Source organism: Bactrocera tryoni, chromosome 3 (genome assembly GCF_016617805.1).
Source record: "Bactrocera tryoni isolate S06 chromosome 3, CSIRO_BtryS06_freeze2, whole genome shotgun sequence".
Taxonomy (NCBI): domain Eukaryota; kingdom Metazoa; phylum Arthropoda; class Insecta; order Diptera; family Tephritidae; genus Bactrocera; species Bactrocera tryoni.
This window is the reverse complement of record NC_052501.1, coordinates 20,003,481-20,026,969: the sequence shown is the minus strand read 5'-3', so window position 1 is coordinate 20,026,969 and position 23,489 is coordinate 20,003,481. Positions and strand designations below refer to the sequence as shown.

The following is a 23,489-nucleotide window of genomic DNA, read 5'->3' as shown; positions in this document are numbered from 1 at the left end:
TGACAAATTAGAAGAAAAAGAAACAGAGTCGTTTCGGATTCTATGCATGGCAAACTAATTCAACACAAAAATCAAATCAAAAACAACAAAAAAAAACTTTGCCGTCACCAATACGGCAATTACTTACTAAATTTGCGTCCACCAGCGCCAGCGTAAACTTCATCCTGGTCACCGATCTCATTATCCAACGGATTAACATCTTCTTCGTCCTCTTCGTCCACCAACTCATCTTGGGCTGGTGCTTGCGTTGTTGTGGTTGTTAAACGACGTGTCGGCTTGCGTGTAGTCGGCCGACGTGTGGTTGTTGTGGGACGCCGCGTAGCCGGACGTCTGGTAGTGCTTGCTGGTCGGCGCGTCGGTTGTTTGGTGGTGACACGTGTTGCTGGACGTCGCGTGGTCGGTTTTTGTGTGGCTATACGTGTTGGTTTTCTTGTCGGCTTGCGTGTTGTGGCCGCGCTACCAGCGCCTGCGCCGGCAGCTTGATATGTTGATGGTGGTCCGGCCGGCGCGGTATTATTTGATTCGTCAATCATGTCGGCCAGCGCGTCGAAGTTGCCCTGCAGCGATTCGACAATCTTGTGCACCAAAGTATTCATTTTGTCCTTCAAAACACCATCTTCAACGAAGGCGGGTGTCGACAGTTCCAAATCGGTAGTGACGGCGCTCGATGTTGCCGACATGTTGAGGTTGGGATTACGTACAGGTGGGAAATTCACAAAGTCATTGGGTGATGTGTAGGTTTCCTCTTCGACTGGCGCGCCCAGTTTTTCACCAGGTATGGCGAATGGCGGATAAGTGGGTGTTGGTCCATAGTAGCCTGGGAATGCGGGACGATCATCGGAGGGCACACCATACTCGGTATCGGCTATCGATTGCGTGAAGGCCGGATGCACGCCATTCTGCGCAACATTTTGTGCGACATTCTGTGCACCATAGTAACCTGGATCATCGAAGTCATTCGTTGTGACACCTGCTAGGTTGACGTATTCAGGCGTGTTTATAGCTAAGTCAGGACGTCTCGTCACCACGGGACTATAAATATATGAGGTGCTGCTAAAGGCGGGCAATGGCGTTGTTGGCGGGAATGCATTGTCATCGTAGATCGTGCCGGCGCTGCTCGGTCTTTGCGGCCAATCGCTATTTGTGACGAGTGTGAATAGCGTTGGCTTGGGTGTAATAACACCATTTGTGGTGGATATGGGTTTCGATGTTACCTTCACAAAGCCCGGTTTTTTATGTACATATGTGTATTGTGGACGGTTCGCATATTGTGGCTTCGCATCACCGCCATAAACTTGCGATTGCACAGTACCGTGTACGAAAACGTCGAGCTTATCATCGGCCGTTACGATTGGCGGTACCTCGGAGTCGTGATAAATAAATGTTGTGCTCGGACGAGATGTGGTTGGTGCTGCACTGTCCACACTTGGTTTGCGTACAATGATGGGTCGATTTGTAGAGCCGCCCAACGGTTGTGGCGCTGGATAATATGCGTCCGATTCGAAAGTGGGTTGTGGTACTTTAACATTTTGATCATACGCAGCATCTGGTTTATCATAGTCCTGTCCATAGTCTTGTGAGGTAAGCTTGGTACCTTGAGGATATGTGTCGTAGTTATCCGTTGACAACTGGGCATCCTGTTCGGGCAGATTTTGTTCATCCACATGGTCTTCATAGATGGCTGCCGTGTGACTGATGGGTTTTCGTGTTGCCGTAGTGGTACCATAAGTATTGGTTTGGCCATTATCGTTGTATGCATTTGTCGACTGACTGGCAGGTTTCCTGGTCACAGGCTCTGCATTGTAGGTGGGTTGTTGTTCTGGTCTCTGGTATACCGGCTCAACATTAAAGGTGTTTGTTGCGGGTTTTGCGTTATAGTTGTTGCTGGGCTGTGGCGCTGCAGTCGGACGCTTTACGTATGTGGGTTTGTTGTGCTGGTAGGTGCTGGCCGGTTGCTTCACTGGCCGCTTCACAGTTTGTTTGGTGGGTTCTTTTGATGGTTTCTTCGCAGGTTGCTGTGTTTGCGCTTGCGAAGCTTGTGCTGGTCGCTGCACATAAGCGTTCTCTGGAGCGTTGTCACCATACGTGTTAGAGGGTTGTTGTGCCGGTTTCTTCTTATTGTAGTTGGGTTCTTGATAGTCGTTCGAGAGTTGCGCTGTTGGCTTCTTGGTATTGACATTTGGCGCTTGATAACTGTTGGCGGGTTGTGCCGCTGGTTTCTTGGTATTTTGATTTGGACTCTGATAGTTGTTTGAGAGTTGTGCAGCTGGTTTCTTTGTTTGTACCTGTTCACCGCCATAATTACTGGCAGGTTGCGCTGGTGTCTGACTGTAACTATTTAATGGCCTTGCAGTAGTGGGTTTCTTGGCAGCACTTGGTTTCTTTTTGTTATTCGGACGGGTGGTACTTGGTTTTGGACGTGGCCGCGGGCGCGGTCTGGTACCAGTCGAGGTGATAATACCGGAAATGGGACGTGCTGTTGAGGTAACCGCAGGTTCGGCATTATATTGTGGACGTGGTGGTATCGGCGTGGTAGTTGGAGTCAAATAAACCGATGCGGTCGTCTTGGTAATTGTTGGACGTTGTGCGACAGTGCTTTTGTCCACATATTGGATTGTGGTCAATGTGTCCGGTTTAGGTGTATGATACGACGCCGAAGGTGCCTGAGTATCTTGTACTTTAGTCGCATGCGAAGAGACAGATACTTCCTGAGGCACATCACTGTACACAACGGTCGTTGGCAATTTGGCGCCATTGTAATTCTGTACATTCACCATACCAACATACGGCGCTACGGGACGTTGTGGTTTGCCACTAATAATGGGTACCTGTGCGTAGCTCGAGTCCACTGTTTCTGCTTCATCTATTTTGTCGATTGAGCCCTGGGTGGTAGCATGTTGTACATGACCGTAATTGCTTGCAACATCCGGTGCAAAGTTGCCCTCTTCCTCCATATGCGACATATCAACTGGATAGGCAATGCCGAGCACTGGCATTTTGTTGAACTCGTGCGTTTGGTGTGAGGACGCTTGCAATACATCGTTATAATTATTTGCCGGCAACGTGTGTTCGTCCAGCGCAGCGGCAGCGTCTTCCGCATAGTTGCCAGCGGTCGTTGAGCTGTGCACTTCATGCGTGACTGCGCTAACAGAAGGCTTTGACACATACGAATGTGCAGGCTGTTGTTGTGCGGGATGTAGGTCGGTGCTTTCAGGCTCCAAATATGCGGGTACTTGCGCTGTGACCGGCGAGTAGTTCGGCGTATTTGATTGTTCAGCTTCGGTATAGTAATCTTCCGGACGCTTGGTCTCCACATCGTCATAGTAATTTGTTGTTGCACCACCATACACTAACTCACCTGTTGTGATGGGAGTTGTTGTGCCATAATGTGAGCCGCTACCAGTTGGTTCATATTTGCTTGCCGACGCATCGGCTACCGCATCATAGGAGCCCGTTTGTGATTGTTGCTGACTGACAATATTATAGGTGGGTCCATGGTTTGTGGTGCCATTCAACTGCAGTATTATAGATTCGATGGAGTCTACATGTGTGGTAATGGAGGTGCCCGTTGTGGGCTCTCCATATGTGGGTGGTTTTTTGCTAGCCTCCTCATCGTGTACGCTCTGCACTAAATCGTATTTGTCCTCAGGCGCTAATGATGCATGTGTTGTTGTTGTAGTGGTTGTTGGTTGATAGCTGATGGGCGAAGGTTGACGCACAGGCGCTTCCATGTACACCGGTTGTGGCCCATAGCCGGTAGAGAATTGCAGATCATCCTCGATTAAGTCGGCATCGGCGCCAGGATGTGTGATGTCGCTGTGTGTAAACTCGGCGCCGTCAAGTATGAGGTGATTGTGGTTATGTTGCTGTTGCGGTTTCTGTTTATGCTGCTGTGACTGTTGCACTTGTGGTCGGGACGGTTGCCTTTGTGGTTGTGGCCGGAACATTTGTACTGGTGGTCGCTTGGTTTGTTGCTGTGGCTTTGGTTTTGGTTTTGGTTTGGGTTGCGGTTTGGCGGTTTGTTGCTCTTGCGACTCGGTTTTCGAATCTTCTTCCGTCGTATTCGCTTCCCAGTCGTTGCCTTGCACTGGATTTTGTGTTACTGGCAACTCTTCGAAGGAGTTCGACTCCGATGAACTGTTTGGTTCGGTGAGTCCATTCACAATGCGCATTGGCAGACCCGTTGTGGTAAGTGAGGCCGGCTCTTCTTCGAGTGATGGCGGTAATGTGGTGCTTAGCAGGTCCAAAACGAAGTCATCGTTTAGTGGTGGCGCTGCGGTGGTGAAAGATACATGCACATTATTGGTATTTGCAACAACTTGATCCGGCTGCATTTGCGCTTCCTTCTCCAACTCTACGCTAGAAGATTGCGTGCTCGAATCTTCACTACCCAAACTAGACTGTGATACGCCCTCAAACGAAATATCTTGATTTTCGTGCTGTTGTGCCTGCTGCTCCTGTTGTTCTTGTTGTTTCTCCTGCTGTTCTTGCTGCAACTCCTCCTCCTGCTGTTGACTATCGACTTGTTGACTCTCTATGGACTGGGGTTGCTCGTAATAGGAAGCAATGGGTCCAACTGACGGTTGAATTTCCTGTTGTGCACTTTCTAGCGACTCCATCATATATAGGGTGCTTGTGTTGGGCACCGATTCCTGCGATTGATACTTGTTACTGGCCGCGTCTTCTTGCTGCGTATGCAGCGCTTCGTAAGAAGTTGCCGCGCTACTGCTACTCTCAAGCTGCTGGAAGACTTTATCTATATTTGTTTGCGTGTAACTGTTCTCGGGTTGCTTAACCTCTTCGGATGGTGTGTCCCCCACATCACCATAGATGGGTTTCGGTAGCTGTGGCTTGTATTTCTGCTGCTGTTGTTGTTGTTGCGGTTTCTGTATGCGCTGTGGCTTCGTTTTTGGCTTGAATGTTGGTGGACTGTATTTGGTCTCTTGTGAGTGTTGTTGTTGACTCTCGCCATATGTTTCGTAAGATTGTGCCACCGCTTGATTGGCGCCACCATACTCATCTTGCAACTTTTGCTGTTGGTGTTGTTGGTAGTAGGAGTTCTGTGCATCATTTAGCAGCGTAGTCTCAAGATCCTGTTCACTGGGTATTTGACAACACGCGCCAAAGAGGAAACCATCCATACACGCGCCTACCACTTCGCCATTCCGTTGCGCACACTCGTGATTGAACATACAGATTGTGGGTCCATTTTTACGTGGGTCATTCATCGCTAGCGTTTTGGTGGCGCGACAATGCTTCGGTGTTATCCGGTAGCCGCCGAAGAGTTTTCGTCCTTCTTCAAGGTGTAGAAGGAAAAATTGGAATTAGTGATTTACAATCTTATTTTATTTCTAAAAAAAGAAAGTGTAGAGCTTATTAATTTAAACTACAAAACATTCTTATTCAACTGTTCCTCAGGTTCTCTGGGTAGCAATCCATTACTCTTTCTAACCTGGTGGCTATTTTACTATTTCAATAAATCTTTATTTCTTGGCTACTTGTGGGGTTATTTTGTAATCTTAGACCAAAGACTAAGGTTCGTCTTGCACTTAAATTGGTAAGAAATATTTTTATAAATGTATTCTCTGAGAAACAAAATTTGCAAATTTTGAGCACTGGAACGAAAATTTGGATAAAAGGGTTATCGAATGAAACTTATTCTAGAAAAGACTTTTGGACTTGCTAACTGTAAAAAGTTCACCTGAAGATTTCAGATAATATTTGTGTTAGATATGTAGGTGCTTATGAAAAACTTCTGGAAAATAGAACATACATAAACTGACTATATTGTAGTACAGAGTTGCCAACTGTGGGAAAAGTGCAATTGAAAATTTTACAAAATAGTTGCTTTAGATGGGTGACTAAGAAAAACTTTACTCGAAATATGTATCTCTAATAAACTTATAATATATTTTAGTACAGAGTTGCCATATGTTGGAAGAAATTGTAAATATTTAAAAACATTTATTGAACATAAGGCAAAGTCTTATGAAATGCATTGGCAAAATTCTTTATTTACCATGATGAAACAGAGTTGCCAAATTACTGAATATTTAAAACTGAAAAATCCTCCAAATGCACGCGAAATGTGAAATGTGATACGTGTGCAAAAAATATGATAATTTGGATATATTTTTAAACAGAGTTGCCACCAGGTTAAATTTATAAAACAAAGTTCAACTGAAAATTTTACAAAATATTTGCCTTTGACGGTGACTAGGAAAATCTTCTTTTCGGAATATTTCTAGTACAGTTATACAATATTTTAGTACAGGGTTGCCAACCTTGAGAAAAGCAAATTGTAAATATTAAAAAAACTTGTTGAATGTGATGGAAAGTTTTAGGGAGTGCATTTGGAAAATCCTTAATTTAGATATATGTACATATTTTCAAACAGAGATGCCACCTATTAAATTTTCAAAATTGAAATATATGTAGTACCAAAAGCGTTTGAAATGTAAAACGTTTGAAAAAACTTTTAATAATTTGAACATATGGTAATGCACATATAAAAAATGAAGTTTGCTTGCGAAATGTAAAATGTCTGAGGTAGCTTTAAAAAATCGATTTATTTTGAAATAGAGTTGCCACCTATCGAAAAAACCCCAAAAACTTGTATAAAATGTACCCAAAACAGGCGCTTAAGGATGGATAATTTTTTTTAGCTGTATGGAATATGGTCATCCATATTTAACAGAATTTTGCCAATAATTGCAAAAACAAATATGTAAGTCTGTGTGCTCTGTCATCTGAGAAATTTCTTCAACTAATATTTGTATTTTTCTCAGCTTCAAAGTGAACTTAAATTGCAATTTCATAACATAATTAACTAATCTTATCCTGCAAAGAAATCTAAGTTCGTTGTCATGGCAAATCGACACTCAATGAAGCAACTCGAGCAGAAAATTGTTTAAGTTTCAATTTACGTACTCTTGACTGCTCGAATTAGTGGTGTGAAGACTGAGACGCGAAAATAAAAAAAAAAGTTTTGACAAGTTGCAATGGAAAGTAATCACTTCATTTGTAATTATGGAGTAATAAATTAGTTGAAAAGTCATAATATCGAGGGAATGAAAGGGAGAATTCATATCTCTCAATAATAAACCTGAAAAATTAAATTTATTTTAAAATAAGTGTAACTTTTGGTATTTTTGAGATTATGGATGCTTAAACAATTGATATATGTAGCTTAATGCACAAACGCATCTTCAAGGTCACTTAGTTGTATAGAAGCGTACTGCTAGTTACTAAACTCATTTTTGAGATTAAGGTCAAAATCTTAATTTTATTAACACTCTCATTTTCCGTTTCCTCTCTCTTTCTCTCTCTCTCTTTGAAGTTTCCTCAATGCAGTTATAATCAATTGAATATAGTTTCATTGCTTTTTTAATACAGACTACGAACAAAAAAATATTAATAAAAGAGAAACACTCAAAGAATAAAGTACTTCCTGTGTAACCTCTTCTCTATCTTCTTTCAAACCCATCTATTTGTTTTAATTTGTTCATGTCAGTCAACAGATTTGTCATTCTCAAAAGATGACTTTCCGCGCGAAGTCAATATACATTTTTATCATAAATTTACATTTTGCTCTCCTACCAACATTTACTTAGCCTCCCCTGACGACAGGCTGCTGCTGAAGATGTACTCATGCATTAATCAGTTTAAATTATGGCGTGCAATGTGTGGTAATGGCTTGAAGCGGGCGTAAAAAGATTTATGTTATGCTGCTTCATAGCTTTTTTCAATTTTTGTGCGGGAATCGTTCATTTGCTATTCTTTTTTGTGTGCTCGTTGACTTCATTGCGCGCTTTTGTATCACCTCGTTTCTTTCTATTATGATTTATGATATGTTATTTAGCTATTTGCTTTTCTTCTAAGAATTAGATTATTGAATATTTCTTGAAGTATTTCAAAACATATGTTGAGCTTGTACAATTTATGAATGGTAGATTGTGCAATTTACTGTTCTGATTTTATTGAATTACAGTTTTTACGCCTACTAAATCAATCTTCAAAATAATTGTAGTTTGAATTAAATTGTTCAACAGTTAATGTCCGATGCTGTTTAAAAATTTTATTGCCATTCAGTTCGAATACGATAGTGCTCTATGGTAATTAAATATTCTTGAATTGTCTGTTAAAATATTTCAACAAGACCTAAGCCTCGCTTACACACTTCAAAATAAATAATAGAGCGTTTGAAAGTGATGAGCATTGCCTAGATCATCGACTGACTTCGATTTTTTTTGACAACCATCTTATTGGCGCTGTGTGCTCGAGATTTTTGTTTTTTGATTTGATAATACAGATAACGCATTCATACCCGGAATTCATACCTTAAATATACCCGGAATATCAGAAGCTTCTTTCGATATTTTTGTATTTAACGATATTTAATAATTGGTCTTCAAACAGTAAAACATATGCCCGAAATTAGATGAAATGCATTCAGAAAGTCCATAATTGAGTCCTTTTTTTTAAAAGGGTTGCCACCTTGCTAAATTTTAAAATTTAAAAATAACCGAACCTAAAAGTAAAACACTTGAGAAAACCTTACTATTTAGATGTATTCTGAAATAGTGTTGCTACTTATCGAAAATAAAAAAATAGAGTTGCCACCTTAAACAAACTTAAAAATGTACGAAAAGAAACGTAACACATTTGAGAAAACGTTACTATTTAGACGTATTTTGAAACGGAGTTGCCACCTATCAAAAATAATTAAACTGAAAAAATATTATAAAGTTCTTCGAAAAATTTTATTTTTAGTATCTTGTACTTTGAAGTTTTTTGTTTAATTTCTGCGGTGATATAACATTTTTTTAAGTATTTAGGGCATCATTATTAAATTTTAATTGATAATTTGGCATAATTTATTTTAAATTTGTGGTTGGTTTGACTTAGCGGTAAACCATCAATCTAATATATTGAAAAATTGCTTTAGTAACTATTATTTATATTTTTCATTTTTGATCTGGCAGTATTATTTTCCTTCAACAAAAATGATTTTTCTACCGAAATTCAAAAACAAAGTCAATTCGGATCAATATGACGGTAATTCCTTCAGAAAACTTAATTTTCTGTTTTTTAGAAACATCTCTGTTTTAGAAAAATTAATTTTTTATTTTTTGAAACATCTCTGTTTTAGAAAAATTAGTAAAAAAAAAACAATCATTTAATTTTAGAAAAAAATAATTTTTATTTTGGAAAATTATAGAAAAAATTAATTTTTCTTTTTTTAAGAAAAATTCCATTAAAGCATTTTTAATTTCTTTAGAATATTAAATTTAATTTTGGAAAATTAAAAACAAAACAAATTTTCCCTATTTTTATTTAAATTAATTTTAGAAAAAGTTAATGTTTATTTCAAAAAATTTTAGAAAATTTTTTAAAGTATTTTAGAAAAAATTAATATTTATTTTAGAAAGTTTTGGAAAAGAATAGTTTTTAATTTTTTAGAAAAATTCATTTAAAAAAAAATATTTAAAAAAAATTTATTTTATTTTGAAAAAATTACTGTTTCATGCAGAAAATTTTTAAGAAAAATTAGTTTTAGAAAATGTTAGAAAAATTAATTTTCCATTTATTTTTAGAAAAATTTCTGTATTTATAAAATTTTATTTAAATTAAAAAAAAAAAAAAATATTTTATTTAGAAAATTTTTGAAAAAAAAAATTTTTTATTTTAGAAAATTAATTTACATTTCCATTTATTTGGAAAATTAAAATTTTAATTTTTTTAGATTTTAAAATTATTTTGAAAAAATTTAATTTCTTTTCTTTTTTAGAAAAATTAACCATTCAAAAACAAAATGAAATTTCCCTTTTTTCCGAATTTTGCTTTTATTTAGAAAAAAAATGTTTTATTGTTTTAGAAAAATTAAGCCTTCAGAAAAAATTATTTTTCTAAGCAAAAAATGAGTTGTGAAATATAAAATATTTATATACATACATACATATATATTTTTTTTTGATTTTAATAAAAATTGTCTACATATCTTATAATCGCAACCCTATCAGCCCAGTCCGGAACAATTATGATCAGTAGGATTAGTATTTATGGCAATACTTTGAGTAAATTTCGTAGAATTTTTACTTCTTTGCAGACGTAGGACTAAATTCGAATTTATAAGCTAAAGCACACCCCCTTTTAAATACAATACTAATTAGGTTTAAAATATATTCTAACCTAAAATATCACGTAACGGTTAGTTCTCTCCTAAATTGACTATTTTTCAACTTTCTTCAACTCTATCATACTTTTTTCCGGTAATCTCTCAGTTCCATTAAAGCGTACCTACATTATTTATCGCATTCAAAGTAAAGTTTCTTCGAATCTGTAACGCCCGTTAAAATATGAATTTCTCGACTACTAAAAATAGCAGCTTAAAGTCGTTTAACGCTCACGCAAACGGTATTTGCTCAGTTCTAAAGAAAGCGGCGAGGATTTACACTTGAAATTAACGCATCCGCATTCGTTTCGTTTCGTCAAGCACCATCTATTGGTGCTAATGCTTATCCATTTGGTATTCACGATGATCACTCTGATCGCTTTGGCTTACGCATCATACATATTATCGACGCGTGCGCGCCAGTTGACCCAGTTACACATTTCCCATATCGAATGCAATGTGAATAATTGAAGAATGAAAGCGATGCGATTAGGCTGACATGCTTAATGACCAACCGACTGGGTGGACTGAGTAGTGAGTGTGAATGAGCATGAGTCTAAACAAGTTGTTGTATGTACTTATGTGTATGTGTAAGGTGTGATGCTGTGACCAACATATGCCTTGGTCAAACACCGTTACTACAAAGCATTGAAAAGTAATTAACACGACGTTAATTAAAATAGAGAAAAATGTGGCTTGATATAACTGGATTATCGATTGAGAAGATTAAGAATGAAATCATGTCTTTTTCTTGGTATTTGTATTCGTAAAGAATGGGTGAAAGGGCTACGGAAGTTGTCGAAATCGTGATAAAAATTAATTTGCTTTAATTAGTTGCAATTTGTAAGTGAAGATGAAAGGGAAATCGCTGTGTAAACGAAATCGAAAAGAATCTGCAGAAACCATAAAAGTAAAAAAAAAGCAAAAAATAATATAAAAAAAAATTGAAAACCAACGAGAATTCACTTTCGGCATTTCACTTTACTTTTTACCGCACCGCGGCAACCCACGGTCGGTCGGTCGGCAATAAGATCCAATAAATGCGCGCTCAAATGAAAGTAAATTGCGAACTGTCGATTTTTAGCTTACGCGCGCAAATCGCTCACACACACACACACACACACGCACACACCAATTGTTGTTGCTTGCAGCCAACGCATCTGCCGATCGTTGCTGTAGATTTTTTTTTTTGCTCTACAGGCGATAAAGTGAAAGTAACTCAACGCTAATGGCCAGCAAAACGCTTCGACGGCCCGCCGGCCAATTGATTGCGTAGAATACTCAATATCCAGCTGTGCGTGTGTGCTGGCGGAGGTAGTGCACGGAAATTAAGAATTTAATTGCCGAACGCCAACAACAATGCATACATTGTTATTTTGTTGTTGTAATGTTGTTTTGCCGCACTATAATTTACATGAATGCGCATTTAAATTTTGAAATGTAAACGCCACTCACCGCCTTTGAAATTGATTACCGCAAAAAATTCATAATAAATTGATTTTCGCTTATTCATGCGTATGTTTGTTTGCGCTGTGGCAGAAGTGGCATCACTTGTGGCATGATTTGCAAATATTGTTTTTATTGCGGTAATGTTGGGAAGCAGCGAAAGAAAGCGATAGTGATGATTCGAAAATTGAGCCATTATGACTTTGATGAATTTATGAGGTTTTTGCACTTTTTATTTGCTTTTATACTTATTTTTTTATTTTATTACATTTAACAGTATTTTACTGCTATATCAATATTGAGTTGATGTTGCTGATGATGACAACTTCAGAAAGCGTGTTTAGGAAAACCAAAAAAATAATAATAATAAAAATTAAGAAAAAATGTGATGTTGAATAAAAATTAAAAATATTGAACACAAAAATTATTATTTTTTAACTAATTTGAACGAAATTGCATCGAAAGTTGGAAGCCAAACGTAATGTTAATTATTTAAATTTGTACTAAGATGTGCTGGAAAGTTCGTAGATAAATCCATACCATTTTTAGTCCGCCAATATCTTTAAGAGTTTAGATGGGTTTCAAAAAATCGATTTTTTTTTTATTGTCTTATTAAGTTCTACAACACCTCTAGAATATTGTCCCCAATTTTCGAGTTGATCCGAGTAATAGTTTCAAAGATACAGCCTTGAGAACTTGTGCGCTCGAGGCTAGCAAGGCTATGTGCGCCGTCTTTAAACGCGTTTTTTTTTCGTAATTGTGTGTTTGAAGTTGGCCGGTGAGGGTTCTAGAGAACCACTCAACCGAGTAGTTTCTTGAAATTTTGCACAGGTCTTTGATTCTTAAAGACTTGGACGCAGGATTTTTTTTATCGAAAAATAAAAAAAGAATGCGAAATTTTAATTTTGTTTTTGTAAAAATGTCGGCCAAAAATCCAATTTTCAGTTTTTGTTTTTTCCTTCGTCCAAATTCTAAGTTAATGGTTTAACTAAAACACGTACTTTTCACTTTAGATGATTCATCTGTTTTCCGAGGGGTCACCGGAAATGGTGTCGCAATGGCCGAGTTTAAAATGTTTTTTTTTTCAAAAAACTTCTTTGTTTATAATGTATGTTTGTAACAATCAAAAATTCTAATAAAATATTTAATTTTTTATATGAGAAAAAAATTGTTGAAAAGCTGTCTTTACCCGAAGAAACCGATGTAATCTCTTAAGATAAGATAAAGGGGCCCACCGAGTAAACCGCCCGAAAAAGTGCGATTTTGACAAATTTTGAGTGAAAACTAGTGTTATACTTTAATACTTTAATTCACGCTATAATATTCTTTACAGTTGCATTTTTCAAGCCATAAGGGATATAAAAAGATTGTTATCTTGATTTCCATTGTCCAATTTAAAGAATAGCTTTATGGTATAGTGGCTCGATCTGATTTTTTCATATACAGCAACCTTGCCTTAGACGATAACCCGTACTAATGACTACTGTGGATAATAGCAATATTTTAACTTTGCGAAAAGAAAATCTTAGCATACGGAAGATCAGTGAAAGAGTTGGTTTGAAGAAATCTGGCGTCACGATTTTTTCTGAAACAATTTCAAAGCAGTGGTTCTCTCAGTAGAAAACCAGACTCAGGAGCGGCAAGAAAACCATATTGTAGAGAGTATCGACAAATAGAACGCATTAGTCTGAAGGACCAATTCAAAACCACTGGGGACATCACAACGGAGATTATAAAAGACCTTGGAACCGAAATCACTGCTAGAACTATACGAAACAGGCTCCAGGATGCTGGCTTGAACGACCAACGACTCGGAAAAGAACCGCTTTTTCTAAGAAAATGTGTCAACAACGCCTCCGGAAGGCTATAAAGCATCTTGGACTAAAGTCGATTGGCAGTTAGTAATCCTCTCTGACCAGCTATAGCGAAAGGTGAGCAGGGAGGCAGCCGAATGGTTTGTGGTTGATTTTCTTGCCATGGACTTGGAAGACTAAATCTGAAAGTTTGGTATATTACGAAGACCAAGGTAGCAAAGAAGAGACACAGTACCTTAGCTGAGTTGGATAAAATTCTCAAGGATGTCTGGTATAACGAAATCGCGCACAAACAGTGCAGAATTTGACATATTCAATGCCGCTGCGCGTTTAGGCTGTTATAGAAAGCAAAGGAGGCTCAACAAAATATTAGTTTTAAGATTTTTGGAGTGTCCAATATTCACTTTACTTGGCGACTAAAAATTATTTTTGCATTAAAATTAGCATTCAAGATATGTTAACATTTATTATTATTATTTTATTTTCTTCGTTCGCTCTTGCCAAACTGTCCATCGATCACGACCGGTATAAAACGGCACAGCACAGTTCAATATACCATCTATTGTTTTTGCAAATACTAATAAAGAAAAATAATAAGAACATAAGTGAGACTTAAGTGGCGTGAGAAAACGCTTGGGGCTAAGTTTTATAAATATACCGATATTTAAAAATTTCTCAATAATTTGACAGTGTCAAGTGTACATATTACACTTATTGTTTATTTACTGTATTTAAGTACTTATGATGATTCAGCCATAATAGTTTGTTAAAAAAATTATAAGAAAAATTATTGATATTTTTAATTTTAAAATTTGTTGTAGTAAATTTTGAAGTATTAGTGCTATACTATATAAGAAACTGCCAGATTTTTTAAAAGAAATAATAATAAAATAAAAACGACCTTAAAAAACTTGTTTTTCTGCTGACCAGCCCTTTATTGCTCACGGAAACTTCGAACAAAAACACCTTCTAACACCTCGAACTTTTGAAAAACGTCAAATTTCGAAGCATAAAAGCAGAAAATCGAACATTTAGTAAAATGTTTCTAAAATTATTTATCATAAGATACTAAAATTTTACTTGTCTAGGGGACAAAGCAATATGAGTTCTTTGCAAAAGCGGAGAGTGCTTCGTATCTATATTGAGTCAATCTCTCGGATTGACCCAACATAGCTTTTAGTAAAGATTTTTTTTACTGAAAAATGAAGCTGAAGTTGTATTAAAAGCTTTACAATATTTTTTATATTTAATAATGGCGTAGTGTATCTGTATACATCTATAAATCTTCATCTTAGCATGAACTTCTTGTCATCAGGCGTATGATTATTATCTTAACCAGGTAAGCTATTCAAAAAGCTACATATATATTATATATATTATCATTATACTCAAGAATTTTCCTATACAACCTCTTCTGATTACACTGGACTTGCTTTCAACACAACAACAACAAACAAAGCATACATTTCTTCTCCGAAATAACTTCCTTGAGAAAAGAAAGAAAACAGCAGAATATGCCAAAAATGTAAGTGTAGTGCAATGGAAAGGCAAGGAAAGCAAACCCGTAATTGAACTAGCAAGCAGGTGGCAAAATTGAGAGATAAAACTTTCATGGCTGTTAGCCGGCAACAATCAGTAGACATCAAAGTCACGCGTCGCTGTCATTTTCACTGCCAAGCATTCACTCATTCATGCCGTTGACACGCGGCGGCCGCAAGTTTGTCGTGTGTCGCACCTGTCGGTATGCCACGAAGCGATAAACATTTGAAGATGAGAGCAGTAAGTGGATAGTAAAGAGAGATGTTGGTAGGGAAGGGATATAATATAGGTATTTATATGGTAGTAATGGTGTGATTAAAAAGTTAACAGTTTTGCGCTTTAAAAAAATTGAAAAATGTTGCAGCTTGTGCTTTTTAAACCGAAAGACTTCAATGTTATGCATGTTGTACAAAAACAGTAATAGTATACACATAACCTCATAATGCATATATACATATTTCTTGTCGCGTTTATTGGCTCACTTGAGTGTTGACTACCTGTTAATGCCAGCAAAACCCCTTTCACACTCACTTTGTCAGATTGTTCATTTAATTGATACCATTGTTAAGCGAAAGAGAAAGAGGTAGAGAGAAAGAGACGCTTCCAGCACTCAAGTGTTGTTGATTTTTTTAAATTTCAAATTCTTTTGCTATAAATCACGCGCATCATTTCTCAAACACTTTAATTAATTCCAACCAGCCCACAAAGCTTCAACATAAAAACCATCAATACCTTTCTCTATCAAAAGAAAAAAGCTACAACAATATCAGCAAACACTTGTTGTATGATTACTATAACGGTGGTTTACGTCGCCACACTGCTGTCACTGTCATTGTCATTGCCATTCACACACACACTCATGCACACTTATATTCAGTCAACCGCGACAGCATAGCTGCGGCTGCCTCTGGTGAGTTGTGTGTTGGCGTCGGCGATCAGGTTTTTCACCTCGTAAAGTTCTATGCTGTCTATAGCGCTTTGTATTTGTTATTGTTGTTGTCGCTATCTATTCACAAGTCTAGTATTGCTGCTTTTATTAGCTGTTGCTGCTTTTGCTGTCGTCTTATTGTTCGCTTGGCAACTGCCAATGCTTGTGGACGTCAGCGACATAGGCTACTAAGTCAGTGGGTCAAGCGCAGCATTGTGTGCGCATGTGTGTGTGTGTGTGTATGTTTGCGTCGAAACCGCAACGAACGAGCGCACGTCTTAAGCATAACAAGAATATAAAATTACAGCAACACTAATAACTTTGGCTAACAAGTTTACATTAATAAATGCTGTTTGTGTTGGCAGTGCCGATACATACATACATACATATGTATGTACATAGGCGGCAAAAAGTGTGACGAACATTTTTATTTGACTTTTTTAGAAGTTTTTGTTTTGTTGTTTTGGGAGAATATTTTATTGCTGACATGTCTGGTTTGTTGCTGAAATATTTCAAAAATGTCACATGCATATAATATAATTTTTTTATTATGCTTCGTATGTCATATAAATTGTGGAGCATCTGGAGTAAACCCTATTTTACGATATAACAAAAGTATGTGAGAAGTCAAGCATGATCAGCCATATAAGAATGGTGTGAAGAATTTTTATAATACAAGATTTAATTTCTTTTGTATGAAAAGTGCTTAGAAAGTACTCTGAATAATTTCCGAGAGAGAGAGAGAGAGGATAAGTTCTTTTATTCGTCTCAACAGAGGCAGTATCCATACACTCCACTGATACAGCCTAACTTTAACTTCCGGATAAATAGCATAGAGGAGAAAATTAAGCAAACCGTTAGATATCGGGAGAGAGATAGAGAAAGAGGATAAGTTCTCATATTCATACATATGTATGTATATAAGAACTATCGATGTACTTCATTAATAACACATAACTGCAGGATAAATAACATAAAGGAGAGACATTAGCAAATCGTTTTCGGGTTTTACCTTATGATTTTAGGGTTGCCACTTTTGTAAATTAATTATTAAATAATTCAATTATATCGTGTATATTTTTTCTTGCAGAAATACAATATGATTCAAAAATGTTAAGGTGTCCAAAGTTAGAGCTTGACTTTTGTTGAGATAGAGTTGCCATCTGAACTAATATTAGTAATACTGTGGGGGACGTTTTTGATTACTTAAAGATTTAATATCTAATTAGATGATTTATAGGTATACAAAGGTATAGAATTTTATTGTGCCTTCTAGGGCTGCCACCTATTCAAAAGTAATTATAAATAGCATTTTATTTTTTTTTTTAATTATTCTAAATGTTTCTCAAAAAATCTGTGCGCTTAAAAGTTCCATCATACACTTTTTTCTAAGATTATGGTGTTGCCACCTTCACTACAATTTTTGATTTAAACTTGTGATGTACTTAATATTTAAATCTGAAAGAAAATCTGAGTGCTCAAAAGTCAATTAAGTTCTGGTAATGTCTGTAAACTTCATAGTTTCATCATACGCTTGAGTCTAAGATTGTAGAGTTGCCAGCTTGAAACAAATTATTAATACTGCGGGGAATATTTTAAATTACTCGTACATTTAATAATGTGGGTTCTGAAAACAAAAAAGTATAAAATTTTAGTGTGCTTACTAGGGTTGCCACATGTTGGAAAAATATGAATATAATTATTTTTATATTAGGCTGATCTTCAAACAATTAATTGCGCTGCACGCTTTATTGAAAAACAAAATTAGTTGCAATTGCAGCAGTTACTTTAAAACTTGAAACATATTTTGTTTCCAGATATGGTTACCATCTGTTTAAACTTAAAAAAATTTCAGTGAAAATTTTGAATTCCGCAGAAATTTATGCTTTTATGCGTATAAATAACGAATTATTTCTTTCGCTGAATATTTGTCAGCCTATTAGTGTTGCCACGTATTGAAATAATGAATTTGTTTTAATATTTAAATTTTTATTAATTTAGTGTAATGTATTCTAAACTGTTTTGGTTAATGCATTTATGGCAGCAATGCTACCAGCTATTATTATTTTCTAAGGTTTTAATATATGTAGATTTATATAGGGCAGAGTTGCCAACTGCATGAAAAATAATATTATAAAGATACTATTTTTGAATAGCACAGGAATTTCACATTGAATATCTGGTAGTTTTTGAGATTACTGTTACTAGAGTTGCCAACTTTTGTAAATAATTTTAAATTTTTTTTGTTTCTTTATTAATAAGTTAAACTAACAATATTTTGTATGTTGTGTTGCTAAGAAACTAAGTAAAATACTAGCGTTGCCAACTAAAATAAAATATTTTTTGTTACATTTTATGAAAGTTGAAAACAGTGTTGAAACATTTTTGGTGAAAAAAAAAATTAATTCAAAATGTGTGTTGTTAAGACTAAATTAGTGATTTTAGCTTCAGATTAATATATGTATATGTAAGGTTCATAATGAAATAAAACGCTCTAACACTTAAAGCTCTGAAGAAGATTTTGAAGCTGTTGATAGTCAAATGATGATATAATTAACTGCTCTCCTCGCCACCACATCCCTTAAGTTTACACCTATTTTTCGAATCGATTCAAATTCCTTAGTTCATTAGAGTGCCAATGAACCGAAGAAAAAAACGAAACAAAAATTTTTTTCCGCTGATGCAACATGATTCATGCAAAATGCGCACATGCAACAGCACCTAAACAATATATTCGTTATAATCGAATTTAGTGTGAGGCACCTGCATCAATAGCCAATCAATTGAATGCAAGCAATCAAAAGACTTAAGCGACAAACCTGCTTTCAAGTGCACGGTTATGCATATACATATGTACATACACGCACACATACATATCATACATGCATATGTGTGTATGAGTTGTCTTTTGCCGCTTCGAAACTTGTTATCTCATGCAACGGTGCGAAAATTTTCACCGCCCACTGTGTAATCTCATTTCCACGCACATACACACACACACACGCATGGAAGCGCGCGTCATCAAAATAAAAATGCGCAACTCTGGCACTTACTGCAACAGCTGCAGCGCTTGCACTCGAATTGGTGACGGCAGCGGCAACCTGCAATGTCAACTGGCGGTAAACCTGCCTGAGTGCGCTTTCAAGTTTACTTTTTCCTCTTGCATGCAATCACGGCGCTGCCGGTGCAGCAGCAGCAGCAGCGCAGCAAAGTCGCTCAGGCGTTTGACACACTTTTCTCGGTTACTACATACTTTTCCATTCGGTTCCGTTTTGTGATGCGCATGCATGCCTGTGTTTGTGTGCGTGTTTGATTACTCTGTTGGATCCACATGCAAGCATGTTTATTTGTATGTGTTTATTTGTTTGTCTATGAAAGTAGTTAATCGTTGCAGTTGTGTTGGTTCTCTTTTATAATTAATTTTCGCTCGCATTTTGTTAAATTTTTTTTTTGTTTTTGGTTTTCTTTGCGTTGGGTTTCGTGCTTGCTGCACTCGTTCGTATGCTGTAACCTAAATTGCACGTTATTATGTTGGTATTTGTTGCCTTTTTTGTGCGAATTTCATTGTTGCCACATGCAACACGCACTTATTGCTTGGCGGTTGCATATGAAGGTATTGCAGAAGTTACGCATTTTAATGCATAATTTTGCAAACGCAATTGGCGGCTTATAAAATCGGAAAAGTATTTTGTATAACTTACGTCTATAGCTGTGAATTAGACATTTTTTGAAATGTAAATTTGTAAAAGTTTCAAATTATGTAATTATAAATTTCAGTGCAAAACCAAATTAGGACAAAAAATATTAAATACACACAAAAGAAAAAAAATAAATAAAATTATTAAATCTAAAAAAAAATGTCAAACACCTTTTTGTAAAATTTTGTTTATAATTTTAAATTTCAAATTTTTCTTCTCAAAACTAGTTTTTTAAGTATTAATTCACTTTTCAAGATTTTAGTTTTGAAATTTTTTCATCCAAATTTAACATTTTTTAAAATTTTTGTTTATAATTTTATTTTTGAAATTTTTTTGATCCAAATTTAACATTTTGTAAAAATTTTACTTATAATTTTAATTTTGACACATTTTATATCCAAACTTAACTGTTTGTAAAATTTTTGATTAAAATTTTAATTTTGAAAACTTGTTCTTCATAACAGTTCAAGGTTTGCCTTAATGCTTAAATTAATGTTTGTTTTCAAAACTTTCTTCTCAAAAATTCTTTTTTAAATATTAATTTAATTTTTCGCGAAACTATTGTTTAATGTATTAATAGCAAAAGACTTTTTCTTAATATTTTAAAATTTCCTTAGAATTAAAAAAAATATGTAAATTCTGAAATTTTTTTTAAATATCAATTTTTTGAAAGTTTCGATTCATGATTTTCCTGGTTAAAAATTTTTTTTCCAAATTATTATTTTTGTAAATATTTTAAATATGAAATTTTTTATATTCAAAACTTTTCGTTTGTAAACTTTGTATTTGAAAAATGTATTTTAACAAACTCAAACTTTACGAAGCAATTTTCCGTAAAATTTAATAAATCTTTTGTAAGATTGTTCTAATAAAATTTTTGTTTTGAAAAAAAAAAATCAAAAATATTTAGTTTTCTGAATCTTTCTTTGAAATTTTTTGTACCTAAAAATTTTCCTTTTGAATTTTTTTTTTTTAAGTTTGAGTTGCGAAACATTTCTTTGTAGTATTTAATTTTTTTTATTTTGGTTTTAATTTTTTTCAAAATTTTATATTTGAAAAATAGGCAATATTTCTTCAAAAGTATTACTTTTGTTTTAAAAATTTAGAGTTTGAGTTTCTTATTTTTAAAATTTTTATGCAAAAAATGTTTTTTGAAAACCTTGAATTAACAGAAGCATTTTCTTTTAATATAATTTTTTTAAGTTTTAACTTTTAATAATTTAGTTTAAAAAATCGTTCGTTTAACATGCAATCCTTTTGATTTTAACTTCGATTTTCAGTAAAGTTTCCTTAAAATTTTATACGCTAAGAATTTTTTTAAATTATTGTGTAACATTTTTCGTTTAGAATTAAAGTTTTAGATTAGAAAAAGTTTCTTAAAAATTTTTAATGAAACAATTTTGCAAGAATGTAATTTTTTTTAATTCAAAAGTTTACAATAAAAACAATTTTACAAAAAAAAATGTATTTTGTAAAGACTTGTTTTTTTAATTTCAATTTTAAGTTATGAAAAAAATTGTAATCTTTGTAAATTTATTTTTAATTTAATTTTTAAAAATTTTTGTGCTAAATTTTATTTTTATAAATTAAAAAATATGTGTATATATTATATAATTATATACATTTATAATATTTTTAATTTTTTTAATTAATTTTTTCACAAAATTTTTAGTTTTTTTTTTTTTTGGTTTTTTCAGCATCGTTCTGAGCTCGATAACAAAAATGTGCGCTCATTGTCTTCTCTTTATCTCACCGCCACATTTTTCGCTTTGGCCTACTACCAGTAAACGAGGTGATTTAACGGTAATGTGAAAAAGTTATTATTTCGATCAATTAATAGCGGCTGTTGTGTCCGAGGTGCAAAAGCAATTGTAATAAAAATGTTGGACAATAAGAACAAGTTGCGCTACTCAGGGTAAGTAAATTGTTGATGCTTGTCTAGCGACAATTAAGATTTATTATATGTACATATAAGTCCATATACTCTTTATTATATGTGTGTGGTCGTAAGTGGAGAGTAGAAGTGAAAGAGAGAAAGTCTGAAATCTTGTTTTAAGAAACCAAAGGATATGTGTCAAGCGAGAGAGTGTTGGATAATATAATTTTCTCATTTGAGTAAATTCAATTTATTTAAAAAATACTAAGTCGAAAAATATTCAAAAAATAAATAATAATATAGATATAGCGTTATGTATATATATATATATAAACGATCAGGATGACGAGACGAGTTAAAATCTGGGTGACTACAAATGAGTTGAATCGACTCAGTACTTTCTTTAGCTCCATACATGTAATGTAAATGTTTTTGAACTTCCGGGTGACTTTATTCCGCATATATCGACCAATATGTGAGTTATCTTAAAAAATGAGAGAGCATATATTTTTTATAACTATCGCCCTTGACCTTGACCCCTTATAACAAAAAAGCCTTATATACTTGAAGTTACTTCTCTGCCTCTAATACTTGCAAGTTGCATGGGAATGAAATATTCGGTTATACCCAAGCTTAGTGCTTCCTTACTTGTTTTTTTTTATATTTTCAGAAGATTACATTGTTATATAAATTATAGATTCTTATGCCCATATGCGATGTAACTAAAAGCTAACTTTAAATAAAATTCCGGCAAGAAATGATTTTTCTATTGTGTTTTTGAAGTATTCTTGGAAAATTGTGAGGTATTCGATCAATTCGTAGAACTTTTCTGTACACTTTTGTTTCAGTGTTTTTATTTTTGGTAAACGTATAAGTTTTCATAATTCTTTTTTACATAAAGCTCCCCATAGGTAGCGCTGTGGTACACTTTTTAATTTTTTAATTTTTTAATTTTTTTGATTAAACAAAGAGTTTTTAATGTATTTTAAGCTGGATCATTAGTGAGTTAAGCCTGTCTCAGTGAAAAAGCTACGCTTAATAAAATGTTTCAGATATCATTTAACTATAGTCGCCCAAAAAATATTTCATTATTGAGAAAAAAAGCGTTTATTAATATTTTCACCATTAAATGCTTTAAAAAAATTATGAATTCTAATTATGTAAAAATAGCACTTTTTAAGCTCTTTTTTTATTATCTTTTTAAAATCACTGTTTCTTAATTATTATTTTTTGTTTTTGTTTCAGTTTCTCAGCAAGTTATTTAGTTACTTACAACCTGTTATTTTCAGATTTTTCTTTGAAAAATATTTCTTAAAAAGATTGAATTAAAAGACGTTTTTGATTAAAAAAAAATATATTTTTTAAATTTTCATTTTTAAATTTCTGTTTTGAAAAATTTCAAATAACAACAATTTTTTTCTTGAATTTATTTATATATTTATTATTATATAATTTAAAAATTTTCTGTTAAAAATTTTACTTTTAAAAAATTTTTGTTAACTTAAACTGTTTATTATAAAACATTTTGCATTTTTATTAATTTTTATGGTTTGTTTTTTTAAATTTTAGTTTTAAAAAGGCGCACATACTTTTTTTAATTTTTGTTAATTTTATTTTCAATTTATTTATATATTTATTATTTAATATTTTTAAAATTTAGCATTGAAAGATATTTTGTAAAACATTAAAATTAAGTTAACAACATTTCTCCTAAGAATTAAATTTTTTCAAGATTTTCTTTGTAGAAATTAAATTTTGAAAAATCGATTTTTTTAATATTTTTTAACAAATTTATTTATATATTTATTATTTTTTCAGTTTTCCTTTTAAAATATTAATTTTCAATAAATGTATTTTTTTAAATTTTTGTGTTTTTTCAATTTAATCATATACTTAAGTATATATTATTATTTTTTATATTTGAAGTTTTTACTTCCTAATGTTTAAATTGCTATTTCAAGGTTTTAAGATTTTTCTTCTGAAATTTTATATGTGAAAAATGGTATTTTTTATA

At 34.0% G+C, this 23,489-nt stretch overlaps 1 protein-coding gene and 1 long non-coding RNA gene across 2 annotated transcripts in view; one reads left to right on the top strand and one right to left on the bottom strand.

Moving 5' to 3' along the window:
* The window catches only part of LOC120770278, a 270,998-nt gene that overhangs the window by 36,469 nt on the left and 211,040 nt on the right, over positions 1 to 23,489 (top strand). The window contains exon 2 of the long non-coding RNA XR_005704920.1: positions 21,297 to 21,514. This is a non-coding gene — a long non-coding RNA (uncharacterized LOC120770278). The remainder of the gene's footprint in view (positions 1 to 21,296; positions 21,515 to 23,489) is intronic.
* Positions 1 to 23,489, bottom strand: part of LOC120770260 (serine protease filzig) — a 54,673-nt gene that overhangs the window by 6,592 nt on the left and 24,592 nt on the right. The window contains exons 2-3 of the mRNA XM_040097570.1: positions 2,240 to 5,296; positions 128 to 2,185 (exon numbers count right to left, since the gene is read on the bottom strand). Coding sequence (XP_039953504.1) covers positions 128 to 2,185; positions 2,240 to 5,296 — 5,115 coding nt within the window. The remainder of the gene's footprint in view (positions 1 to 127; positions 2,186 to 2,239; positions 5,297 to 23,489) is intronic.